At 36.6% G+C, this 13,654-nt stretch overlaps 3 protein-coding genes across 3 annotated transcripts; 1 reads left to right on the plus strand and 2 right to left on the minus strand.

Moving 5' to 3' along the window:
* Positions 1-1,177: 1,177 nt before the first annotated feature.
* Positions 1,178-6,416, plus strand: LOC131934529 (nascent polypeptide-associated complex subunit alpha). The gene is made up of 6 exons (XM_059290570.1): positions 1,178-1,248; positions 3,916-4,068; positions 4,274-4,367; positions 5,200-5,468; positions 5,935-6,057; positions 6,303-6,416. The coding sequence occupies exons 2-6, from the start codon at positions 3,931-3,933 to the stop codon at positions 6,315-6,317; spliced, it is 639 nt and encodes a 212-aa protein (XP_059146553.1). The 5' UTR covers positions 1,178-1,248; positions 3,916-3,930; the 3' UTR covers positions 6,318-6,416.
* Positions 6,417-8,668: 2,252 nt separating this feature from the next.
* Positions 8,669-10,560, minus strand: LOC131934332 (ankyrin-1-like). Its single transcript, XM_059290507.1, has one exon. The coding sequence runs from the start codon at positions 10,558-10,560 to the stop codon at positions 8,722-8,724; it is 1,839 nt and encodes a 612-aa protein (XP_059146490.1). The 3' UTR covers positions 8,669-8,721.
* Positions 10,561-10,633: 73 nt separating this feature from the next.
* On the minus strand, positions 10,634-12,682 carry LOC131934348 (ankyrin repeat domain-containing protein 50-like). The gene is made up of 2 exons (XM_059290508.1): positions 12,606-12,682; positions 10,634-11,426 (listed from the first exon to the last, which is right to left on the minus strand). The coding sequence occupies exon 2, from the start codon at positions 11,285-11,287 to the stop codon at positions 10,634-10,636; it is 654 nt and encodes a 217-aa protein (XP_059146491.1). The 5' UTR covers positions 11,288-11,426; positions 12,606-12,682.
* Between the last annotated feature and the right edge of the window lie 972 nt (positions 12,683-13,654).

Raw genomic sequence — 13,654 nt, forward strand, 5'->3', positions numbered from 1 at the left:
TGTATGAAATTTCATCAACCTAGCTGTAACGGTACTCAAGTTCAGAGGCGTAGCGACCCTTCCCGGCGCCCGGGGACATACTTTCAATTTGGCGCCCCCCTCGGGAGCAAATTTTCGATTTGCACCCCCCCTCGAACTTTTCATTTGCACCCCCCCCCCCCTCAAACTTTCGATTTGCACCCCCCCCCCCTCGAACTTTTCATTTGCACCCCCCCCCCCCCCCTCAAACTTTCGATTTGCACCCCCCCCCCCCTCGAACTTTTCATTTGCACCCCCCCTCAAACTTTCAATTTGGCGCCCCCCCTAAGGTCGGCGCCCGGGGACATATGTCCCCCCCCGCCCCCCCCCCCTCGCTACGCCTCTGCTCAAGTTATCGTGTTCACAGACAGACACACACATACACACATAGGCATACGGACAAAATTGCAAAACATTTTTTTTTTCCGACTTAGGAAGGTGTAAACGTCGAGATTTGTGTACACGAGTAAGTAAAAAAGCTCTGTTCTTTCATAAGTACGACTAATATTCAAAGGGAAGTAATAAATAAAACTATTCTTATTTATTTCTATCGCACTTATCCTCTCCTTATTCATCCAACATCGTGTTTGCGGTTTCATAAAACAACGATGATTAATTTTTTTTTTACATTGGCGACCAGAGTTTGTTTCAGGCATTACTTCAATAGGAAAATTTAGTTCACCTGCCCCCCCCCCTCCGGAAAATTTCAAGTGCCCCCCCTATCCCGAAGAAAAAAAATCTGAAAGAAACACTGCTTGCGACATGTAGGCCTACATTACACATTTAAGGGAAATGTATGTCCGGCAAATGTTAAATATCGACCTAGATTTCTATAATATGTAGGCTTATATTATGGGCATATTAATATATATATATATATATATATACATATATATATATATATATACATATATATATATAAATATATATATATATATATATATATATATATATATATATATATATATATATATATATATATATATATATATATATATATGTAATAAGGGAGGGTAAAATTGGCGAAAATAGCCTCTTAGAGTGTCGTCATTGCACGCTCTCTATACATATATGGGTCTATTTTCATTAGAAAATATACAATATTGTTATGAGTGCATTTAGAATTGAACCATAATAATATGTACTAATGTTTATAGTTAAAACCGGAAACAGCCTGTGAATTCCTTTTCCGATTAATGGCCGACCATCTTTTAGTGTAAATAACTGAAGGTAAGGCTCAATCCATTCAATCCTGACAATAATGTAAATAAAATGCACCAAGATTTTGTTTTAAATAAAATATATATTTACTAGACGCGTACCGTTGCTTATATTATTTTGAAAATATGTAAATGAAAGTTTTTTTTGTCATTGTCTGCTCAATCTGTTGTAGCATACTTTTTAACTAATGAAATCTGTTCTACCTTTTACAACACGTTTAGCCCTATAAACCAAGCTGTCTAGACCCTTCTATATTTTGTTATATGCTACTTTATGCACTGATATCTAACCTAGGAGTAGATCGAGACTCCAGTTCTGGCGAGAAATAAGATCTCGGATTTGTTTTGGTCTTTTCTTTTAGTTTCACACAAGCTGATAATCTACATCACAGTTTAGTGAGTTTACACTAGGCCGTTCGATTCACAGCTTCCGGGTTTGTTGTTTTGAAGCCATCTCACGGCTCATGCGCTTACCAAAAATGGCGACCAGTTTCGCTTTCACTAATGGGTAGAGGGATAAAACTAATGATTACGAAGCCATCGTTAATTTTAGAAATCGGAACTATCCGTTTCCATTTAAGTCTATTAATTAAGAATTGTCGGATCTACTTTTGGCCTAATTTCTTTGTTTGTCTCGCAAGCGGCGCCTTAGTGAAAGTAGCTCTATATAATTCTCATCTTTCGAATCAAATAACTCTAAAATACCCCGTGTATAATACACCAAACTATGTGTATATGAAACTTGAAAGTATCAATTTTACACACATTACAATTAACTGGTAATAACTTATGGTCGGAATGAGATGTGGTCCGTTCAAGTAATAATGCCATTTTATTATAATCTTTTTTGGTGAACACGAGGCGCGGGAAAATGTGTGCCGCGCAAGAATCCAATCATTTGGCTAGGTTTATGACTGTTTTTTTATGTCACACCTAAAAATAGAATGTTTACGCTTTCTTCATTGATGATCGTTTTTATTATTTTTTAAACTGAAAGTATGAATTATTAGTTAGATTTTAGGTTTTGTAGCTTGGTATACTTACCCTTTATCAATTTTAAAAGCATAGCATGCTGATTGTGAACAAATAGTCATAAGACACAGAAATAAAAAGTTACATGCGATGTGCCACACCCGGGTCACACCCCCTCAAGAAAACACGTGTTTATTAAGCTGTTTATCTCACTTTACAACAGTAATTAAAATTAATTGTCAAATTTTTATTACTTATTGGGTAATATTAAGCACATGTTTACTAATAGTTAAAAAGAAACATAAGTAAATTCTGTTTTAATGAAGGTCACGGGTCAAGTTTTTTTTCCTTCTTTCAAGTTCAGTGGAGGGTGCCACAGGCTGACCTGACTTTGGAATTTTTTTCAGTAATAATGACTTTGCACAGAAAGTTAAAATATGCTAAATTAGCTTAGTTTACTAGTATTCTAGCTATTATTAATACATTTTTAATTAAAAAAATCATTCTGTAATTCTCATCAAAAAGCCTAGTTTACACACTAATTCCAAAAATTGCAGGTGATTGCAAGAATTCTAGACCTAGTGCTGCTACAAATCTTGAATTGTTATCATAAAAAAAACATTTTGTTCATTCTAGAACTAGAGTTATCCAGATCATGAGACCTTCCTTTTTACGTTTAGCTGCGGCTTCTAACAATACAGCAGATGACAAAATTCTGACTTAAAATATGCATTATGTAGATCTAGCTGCAGCTGAATCCTAGAAAGGCAGCTTCTAGCCGGAAAAAGATAAGCATGCGCAATGGAGTGAAACTACGACGCCTTCAAGGCGATGTTTTCAATGGTACTACGCATGCGTGTGTTTACAACCGCAGAGCCCTAACTCTAGCCATAACCTTAGCTCAGCTATTTATTAAGGTCACTACGCATGCACAGAACTATCTTTTGCCAACCAAGTGGAGATGCTGGGGCGAAAATTCTTTTTCCGAGCAGTCACTTCATTCTAGAAAACTGCAAAATGGTGTTTGTACTTCTGATGAATTACAAACCACTGATGTCACAAATATGTAGACTACATTAGTAAAATGACATCAAATGTCACAATCAGCTGATGTCACTTTTTAGTCTTTAGGCCTACTGTGTTCATGACACTGTTTTTTGCATCTCACATTTTACCAACCAATGAGGGTGCAATCTCTTGATACTGCAGGCCATCTGTGGGGAAGAATGTAATAAAAGGTTTAAAACTAGGCTTCAGATTATTGAGACTGAAAAGTTATTCTTCCAAAAGCAACTATTCTCAGTTCCTTATTCATTGTATGAACTTGCATAGGCCTACATCCTACCTAGGCTTAATTACATGAAACTTATGTCAACTGAGCTATAAAGCACCCAAAAAAAAGTTAATATTTTACGCATAGACTTAGACCCTAAGCCAAGCAGCACTTACCTTAGTTCATGAGCGCTGCTTTTTTACTAATTCATGGTACCTTTTTTTAGCTGGGTAGGCACGTTTAGTATTTGCATTAAATTTAAAGGAAGGAATTCCAGAATAACTTAATGGCATGCTTAACAAATCTCTTAATATTCTGCATTGATAAGTTAACACCTTAGGCCTGAATATTTGTTTTACCGTTGAACATACTAACCTAGAAAATAGGCTATACTATCTCTACTCTGCTTCTAACTAAATTGCTTTCTTCCAGTGAAAATATCAAACAATGCCTGTCGACGCAGTAGAGAAGCCTTTAGAGGAAACCAAACCTGCTGAAGATACTGCATCTTCTGATTCAGATGATGATGACACTCCACCAGAACTGGAAGAACATGATGCAGCTGCCATGCAGCAACAGAGCCAGGTAGGGTCAATTGGTATTTATCTTATTTATTGTTTGCCTTTTTTTTTTTAAGTTGCAAGAAAACTTTCTTTATTCATTTGAAATTAGAAGTCAGTCATCAGAGACTGATTTTGTTGCTCTCATAGTGTAGCTATTACTTATTTATATTTACATTTAATGCAAACCTTATTCACAATATACGTTAATGGTGTCCCAACTTCTATAGGTTGCAGCTGCAGCAGGACTACCAGAGGAGTTGGTATCCAAGGCCAAGCAGAGTCGTAGTGAGAAGAAAGCAAGAAAAGCCATGTCTAAACTTGGTTAGTAGCATGCTAGCAGATCTTGTCAAACTTGCCTACCATCCCGCTTCAGAAAAAATATAAGTGAACATATAGAATCAATGAAAAGGAAACTAATAAATTAAATTAAAGAGCTGGGAAAATGATTATTTCACTGTCACATTTCCGTTTCCTTGTTTAATTACAATTAGAATAGATTATGTTGAAAAATTAGCTGCTGAGATTAGGCATCTTTAAAAACAATTTTGAAGTATTTAGAAATAAATGTTCTTTTTGGCTATTGTAATTGAATGGTAGATTTAAATTATGTGTCAGATTTAAGGTATGAAGAAAAATGCCATAATATTATGACTAATGCTCTCATTTCTTGATCAAGTAACTACTAATTAGGTAGACCCTAATTTCCTCTTAACAATTACATGCGCTTCAGCAATTATAGTTCATATGGCCTTGTACATAGCAAGGCAAGAATCTTCCAAAATCATTTAAGATAGCAACAACTGCTGTTAAATCAATAATGAAGCATTCCAGTTGAGGTTTTATTCATTGGGGGTAGGGGGGGGGGGGGTCTTTCAAAATGTGTAAGCTGACATTAAGCAGTTTTTAGCCTAGATACTAGCTACATAAATTAAAATTGTAGGCCTACATACCCATGTATGTATCTATTCCACTGTGTATAATGTCACAAGATTTTATTTAGATTATTTATTTTCTGTTTAGCAAAGTAGTATCTGCATGTATGTTCCTCTTTTTGTCTTCAAATTCTGCTTATTACCTATCTTTTCTATAAGCTGCTTGTTTTTTTTTTACCATGACAAAAATCCAATTAACATACCTTTGCCCCTAACTTCAGGTCTTAAGCCAGTACCTGGTGTGACGAGGGTAACTATCAGAAAGGCAAAAAATATTTTATTTGTGATAAGTCGGCCAGATGTTTACAAAAGTCCTGCATCTGATACATACATAGTATTTGGTGAGGCTAAGATAGAGGATCTGAACCAACAGGCCCAGGTGGCAGCAGCTAACAAGTTCAAGACATTTGATAACTCTGGTGCACCAGGTGAACAGGCTAGCACGGTATCACAGCCCATCCAAGAGGAGTCTGAGGAGGAGGAAGAAGAGGTAGGTGTTAGCACTTCTCTTTTTATTGAATCATTGTCTACTCCTTTCCCAAGGTGATGAATAACCCTCCACTCTGATCTGACATACAGCATACATCCATCATTGCCCTATCTATGTTCTATCATTACCATATCATTGGTGTGTGAAAGGCATTTCCTCACGCTCAATATAATGTAGTGTTAGTATGCAAACAAACATTTTTAATTGTTGAAATTTAATCTTTTGGTTGGGTTTTGTCAAAGTCTCAGCTTTTTTTTTTTTTTTAAAGTTCTAAGGATATTTATTCAAGTTCAATGTTTAATCTAGTGACCCTTTTTTTTAGCCATTCATTATATTAGTGAATTTTTTGTAATCATTTTCATTACAGTAATTTAAAAGAAAATATAAACGAAAATAATTGTTGTCCCCCTTTGTATTGTGCCTGGCTTAAGTTAAACAGAAGGTACTGATATAAACTTTGTTTCAGATTGATGAGACTGGTGTTGAACAAAAGGATATTGAACTCGTCATGTCTCAGGCCAATGTTTCTAAAGCCAAGGCTGTCAAAGCTCTTAAAAATAATAACAATGATATCGTCAATGCTATTATGGTGAGTATTTGCAGGAAATTAGATACAGGGATTAAAATATTGTTTAGATAGATTAGCTATATGAGATGAGATAAATATAGCCCTTACGGTATTTGCCTGTACATATACCAGTAGAATTACATAATAGTTTTTAAATAGTTCACTCTAACAAATGCAGTGCTTATATGATTAGTGAGCAGTTTAATGATGGCTTTCACTCATTGATGTTACAAAGATTTCTGATGTGTTTTGTTTGATTCTTTCAGGAATTGACGATGTAACTCCCCCCTGTATATGTGTGTGACAGTTGGACCTTTTGTATTTGAGCTGTATTGTTAGAATGATACCTAATTTTAATCAATAAATAAACAAGTTTTTTACACTGATATTATTGAGTGTGTCACTATAGCCTGAATGGAAGTTGCTGATGTACTGGAGATTTCTGTTAAAAATCCATCCATTCTGCTGATTTTAGTTAAAGATTATTTTCAATTACATTTATTTGCAATTTCAAGTTTGGTCTTCACTAAAATCATGTTTTTAATTAAACAGATAGTGCTAAATACAGATTAAATGAAATTCTTGTGTTTAAAGCAGGAACTTTGTGACTTTATTAAAATAACTGTCTTATTTTAAGAATGAAAATTAATAAGTTTTATTACAAAGGGTGCTCCGAAATTATCAGTCCATCATATAAAAGGTATGACTAACCTATACACCATACCCTTAGAATTTGGTACTGTAGACCCAATTGTAGCGCCCATCAAATAGATATTTTGCTCAAATTATGTAACCTTTACTTACTAAATGCCAATTATAAACACCTAATGTATAAGATAGCTGAACTGAAACATAAATTATGGTATGAATTTTAATTCCTCATCACAGGTCATACTGACATTAACTAAAGTTAAAGCGAAATAATTAAATTCACACACAGCATGAGATAAGCAATTATGACTACCTACTACAATCAGGGTTTAACATGAAAAAAGGGCAGTATTTTGTCTTTAGATTATAATCAAGTTAAATAAGTATATAATGACCCTTGATCTAAATAAAATGCTCTTATGCAACAAATATTAACTTATATTTATATACTAACACAATTTTCAAGTTATATAATTATGTAAAGCATACGACTCAAGATCTAAATAGAATTGTCTTAAGCAACAAATATTAATTTACATGTAACACTAACCCACAATTTTCAAGTTATATAATGGAAAGCATACAACGACCCTAGATCTAATCTAAATAGAATTGTCTTATGCAACAAATATTAAGTTGATATACTGACTGTATTATATTATATAGACTAATTTCTAGCCTACCTGAGGGTGGGACAGGAAAAAAAAAAATTCTCCAATTTCAATAATCTTGAATAATGAGTGTTATTAAGCTGTGCAATTAAATCATGTTAATGCCTCACAAGAAAAGGCAGCTTAAGGAAATGTTATAAATTAGCTGCATGGTTAATCAAACAGTATATTTTTATGTATTGGCTTCTGTAACTCTTTTTCAAAGTCCTTATCAGTTGGTTGTCATCTACTTGTTCACATCAAAACCTCCATCAATTGCCTACCACCATTTAACATAAAGTGACGTCATCTGCAACAAGGTCCTATAAAGTTTTACCAAAGTGGTGTGGTTGACTTGTTACCAACCGTTTGTTTTATCTGGATGTATATCTTGCTGTCAATCAACTGCTGTGTTTCTCAGCTCGTTTGCTTGTTTAAAGAACAAGTCTGTCTTCATTGCTGACTCCGAGTTAAAAGCAGCCGTATTTGCTAGATTTTTAAAAGTATCACCATAATAAAATACTTAAAAAAAACTTTTTAAAAAACCACGTTTTTCTTGTGGACTAAAAAGTAGAAAATAACTATTTACATACATTTGATGACAAAAAACGTGGGTACGTTCACCATCAAATTTCCCGACCCATCTGCCCGACCCACGTTTTTTGTCATCAAATGTATGTAAATAGTTATTTTCTACTTTTTAGTCCACAAGAAAAACGTGGTTTTTTAAAAAGTTTTTTTTAAGTATTTTATTTTCTCCTTTTTAGTCCGTTGCTACACATGAAAAACGTGGTTTTTAAAAAAGTTTTTTATATAGTTTATTTTCTACTTTATCTAATGACTTGATTAAGTATGACTTGACTAAGTGTTTATAAATACACGGACTAAAAATCTTGAGCGACCAGGATTCAAACCTGGGTTGTCGCGGCCACAACGCGAAGTACTAACCACTATACGATCACGGCCAGCGCGCTCACATCGATTGGGGCCGAAGTAACTGTGTCAATAGGCCTCCAGTCTTGTCGGTATCTTTAGAAATCATGTCCTCAATTTTATGGTCCTTAGGGCGTAATTAAATTAAGCTAATTACGGTCTCTAATTGCTAGTTTTTATGATTGCATCTGAAATTGTTAGGCGAAAGTAACCTGCATGCCAAACTTCAGATCTCTAGAGCAATCAGAAGTGGGCTAATTTTCGATGTCAATTTTAACAACAAACACACGCGAAGCTGAGTTAATAAAAACGTGTTAAAAATAACGACTATTATATCACCTCAAAAGTTAACAGCATATTGTCTCTGTCTTATACTCAAAGCTTCTATCATTTACAGTAACGAGGTAATATTCATTTGTAGGCTTATACAACCCCCCGTGACAGCAGTGTTTTAGTCTTGAAGATCTTGGAACAGTAATTTTCTTTTGATTGCTTGGGGTATGGGGAGTCTATTAACCCTCTCCTGTCTGTCAAAGTCGACACCCAGCGACGCGGACACGACCACAAAGCTCAGTGTAAAAAGGGTTAACGGCTGGCCGAAAATGGCGTCGTATACATCAGTACTGGTCACATGACCTTGCTGTACGAGATAGTCTCTGAACTGTTTGCTGTGCTGTATTGTCTGCACGTCGTAGAGAGTCAGAAAGCTCTTGGAGAACAAATACTTGGCTGTATCTGGTTTTTTTCTTACCAGAGCGTAGCTGACTGGTGTCACCGCTTCCAGATCACTTGGAATGTAAAAATCTAATGAGGATCCGCTCTCGTTCTCGAAGGTGTAAGGGTAGACACCTTTGCCAAGAATTTTGACTACATTTTTTTGTTGATCAATGGAGTCTTGTATCAGAGTGTACACCGCAGTCCTAGATTCAACCCCTGACAGTACGCCACCATAGGAAAGCAAGAGATCCAGCGCCTCACAATTTACGGAGCCGTATCTTTCATAATGAAATATACTAGAAAGGGCAGTTTTGTCATCGAAATTTAGCGCGTTTACCTCGGCTCCAGCATGTAATAATTCCTTCATCATCTTCACATTGCGACATTTGGAAGCCAGGATTAGTGCTGTGTTTCCACCGGCATCACACGTGTCTAAAAGAGCGCCTTGCTCGATTAAAATCTTCAACATTTCAATGTTTTCTTTTTCTGAGTATGGTGGCAGAAGCAAAAGACAGGTTATATTTTCGTTGTTTGAGATGTTCACATCCGCTCCATATCCTATCAACAGCTGAACCATGCTAATCAGTGCCGCTGTAACGCCTTTTGTATTATAATTACAGCTTTCTGTTTTCCCACATTTTTTTGCTAAAGCATATAACAGCGGCGTGTAACCTTTAATATTTCTGTGATTCACATTGGCACCAGCCTCTAGTAGTTGTCTAGTTCCGTCAATGTCGTCATTTTCTACACAATAAAACAAAGCCGTGTTCCCATCATCGTCAACACCACCCGTATCCGCCCCTGAGGCGAGTAAAGTTTTTAGCACCTCCGTATGTTTATGATATGCAGCATGGCCCAGTGGTGTGAACAACCGAGTACTTTTCTTCCAGGATAATCTAAAGTGACCTTGATAAGTAGCATTGACATCAGCACCACGCTCGATCAAGAAGTTTACGATCTCCTTGTTGCCTCTAGCAATAGCAACCCATAAAAAATATTTGTCCTGGATCTCAATGTTAAACTTTTCTGTTAAGTACCGCAATAAGCTGACGTCACATTCTTCTATACAAATTTGTGCGGCAACTTTGATATTTGTTTTAGTTAACGCATCCAACAAAATTTGCGCACAATCTGTGTGGCCCTTTTTTACTGCCAACTGCAGCGAGCGGCGGTGAATCTTCGAGCCTTTCGCTAGTAAAATCTCCAGAATTTTCGCATGTCCACATTTTGCAGCGATCATTAATGGCTCATCTTCATCATCGTAAGAAGCAGTATCGAGCTCAGCGCCATATTTCAACAATAAAAGCAGAATATTATCGTCCCCAATGAGGCAAGCTAGTTGCACCGGGCTTTCAGAACTACTGTTAGTAAACTTCTGTTTGGAATTTTTTGTATTCCCCTGTGCCTTTAAAAGGTATTCAATAATGCTCAAATCATTTGTTGTTGTTTTTATTCCATCTTCCAGAATAGTTTTCAGGAAGTGCTGAAGCGCCGTTTCAAATTTATCATTTGGCTGAGTAACCATCTGTTTATTCATGGTTAAAATATTTTTAATCAGGGTCAAATTCCGCATTTCAACGGCCTTAAATAACGGCAATTTAATTCCTACTTTATCACTAAACAGACTCAAGTAGTTATCAAGTCCATTATTTTTTAGCGATGTCGATGATGGTGTGTCCATTATTATCGCAATCTTTGAGCGACGCGCCAGATTTGAGCAACAACTGAATTGTGTCAACGTCTCCTGCTTCTATGGCTTTCATGAAAGCCGTTCTGCCGCTGTTGTCCTTGATGTTGACGTTGGAGCCCATGACCAACAAGCGCGCAAGATCGCTGGAGCCTGATGTGTGGATAGCTAGCATTAGAGGCGTGGCACCTTCTGGGTTCCTGACATTGATGTCTGCACCTGCGCCGACCAGTAGCCTGACGATGTGCACGAACCGCCGCTCGGCGCTAAACAAAAGTGACGTGTTGTTTTCCTGGTCCCTCCAGTTGACGTCAGCCCCCGCGGCCAGCAGTGACGTCACGAACAGGACGTGTCCACGAGCAGAAGCGATGCACAAGGCTTGGTCTACGGCTGCCTGAGAACAAACGTCGCCATCTTCTTGTGAATTCAGAACTCTCTCAACATCCTGGAAGGTGCCGGTCCTTACAGCAAGAAGCAGAGAATCATCCCCGGGCCCGCTATGGGGGAGACGTTTGCTTCCTTCTTCTTCCTCGTGTTGAGCAGTCCTCATTTTGTTCGCCTTCTTTGGTTTTTCCTTTTTTCTCTGTTTTCTTTTCTTTTTATTCTCAGACATATTGAAGAGTGTACTGTAAGTTTATCTTACAAAACAATAACAGCGGTATAAATTCGCCTGTGTAGCTACACAAGAAAATTTACTTTCGACTTTCCCTTCTCTTTTTTGAGAATACCGTGTCACAATTTAAGTGCGTTTGCTGTGAGAAAAATAACAATCATAGAATATATATAATATATATAATTTATATATATATATATATATATATATATATATATATATATATATATATATATCGTGCTCATAGTCTAAATTTTTGAGTTAAAAAATTACTATTGAAAGTGTTGGGAAATAATTTTTATTTTTCAAACTGATAGTAATAATTGTCGGCATGTTCATTAAACACAATTTCAAAAAAATAACAAAAATTCTAATTATGTCTGAAAATTATTTATATTTAGTCCTTTAGCACTTACTTCCCTTTGATAAATTAGAAAAACACAATTACTTCCCTTTATAAAACATTGCATTAGTGGAAAAGAATTTACTTTTTATTACTTTGTTTTGGTGTTGAGAAAAAAATAATTACATAATTAGCGGGGATTGATCAAGTGCAAATGTTGTAGGTATTTTACGGATAAGCTTGGAGTATTATAATTGTTCATTTGGTTTGGTTTGGCACCTACGTTCGTTTAAGTGAGTGCAAAAGACTATGAATAAGTTGGGGTACTATAGTCGTTTAATAACCTGAAATAGGCGACTCTGCCCCGGGCTAGACTGTGAGCACTTTGCGTTTATGTTCGCGTTTGTGCTTTCTTTGTGTTTAGGTTGGGTTTGCGTTAGTGGTTGCCTTTTGATTTGGTTGGTTTTGCGTTTGGATTTGGTTTGTTTTCGTTTGCTTTTTCGTTTTTTTTTCTTTGTGTTCGTATTGGTGTTTGTGGTTGGGTTTGTTGTTAGGTTTTTGTTTGCTTTTTGGTTTGTTTTTTCTTTGTGTTTGTATTGGTGTGTGTGGTTGGGTTTGTTGTTAGGTTTTTGTTTTCGTTTGTATTTGTAATTGTGTTAGCGTTATGTTTGCGTTTTGTTGTTTTGGTTTTGGTTGGTTGTGGTTTGGGTGGGCAATGCCGGGTTTATGATGATTACTAAACACACAGGTGATGGTCTTTAACAGAAAGGTTTTTCACAGAAGCCAGAGCAGGGCCTGGCCGGGACGGCTAGTACTCTACTAAAACCCAAAATAATCAATAATATAATCATTACTACACACTAGCAACGAGGTTGCTCCCTCTATAGAAAACCCTAGCTCTCTCAAAACAGTAGAATTAGATATACACTTAAACAAGCTTAAAAATCTGATTGAAAAAGTACATTGAAAACTTACTGAATATCGATTGTTGATGTTAGCTGTAGACGTAAGCTGTGGCTAGAAACTAAACAGTTTGATAGTTCGTGCTGATAGCAACCACTGACGTCATGCTGAGTCACAGACCCAAAATAGGGCACGGGAACGTTCTAGGAAGTGTGAAATTGAAACAGCACGATGATAGAAATACTCTGGAATACATTTGCGATAGTCGTCGATTGACTCGATTTAACGAACAACTCAGACGGTGTTATGTGAGGCGCCGGTTCTTACAGTTTAAGCAGGAAGATAGCTTCGCCATCATCACCACAATCACAACCCTCATTACTCTCACCACACACCACAGTCACCACACACACCACCCTCACCACACTCATCACTCTTGTGATTGTGTTTGCTGTGTGTTGTAAGTTCCTCGACCGCCATTTCTTTCCAAGACTGCTACTAATTAGAAACTTTAAAAAAAATATTTAGTGACTCTTATACTTTAACCAGATTGTACATTTGAAATACCTCCAAAGATCACAATTAACCAAGATGAATGGTGTAGCAGTTGGTTGGTTTGGGACACAGCTGTTGACAGTGTTAGCTAGGTTTTCAAAACTCACCCATTGTACGACACAAACATGGGAACATAGACGTGACAACTAGCGACTGCTGGGGTATTTGCGAGACTTAATGTTGGTTTAGCTAAGAACGGAAAACTTGGTTGGATAATCAGGGACGTAGGGTATACAGTTAAACAGGGCCGTGTATGTTTTACTGAAATATCTGGGTTATTTTGAATCAAGCACCATATAATATATGGGCCGGCATGGCCTAAAGGTAGAGTTCTAGACTACTTACCCGAAATCTTGAGTTCAAATCCAGGTTCAAATCACTTGATTGAAAGTCCCTAAGTCCACCAAAACTGTGACGGTATCTAAATCTCGTTAGAGCAAGTAAAGGCGGCTGGGCAAAGTGGTAACCACATAATCCCTTCGTATGGCGAGGTCAAGAAACGTATGAGCTACTTCATCTGCCCAATCTCTACAGAAGAATCTTAACGATATACATAACTTTATGGG

Source organism: Physella acuta, unplaced genomic scaffold, assembly GCF_028476545.2.
Source record: "Physella acuta isolate Inbredline_101_S28 unplaced genomic scaffold, ASM2847654v3 ptg000109l, whole genome shotgun sequence".
Classification (NCBI taxonomy): Eukaryota; Metazoa; Mollusca; class Gastropoda; family Physidae; genus Physella; species Physella acuta.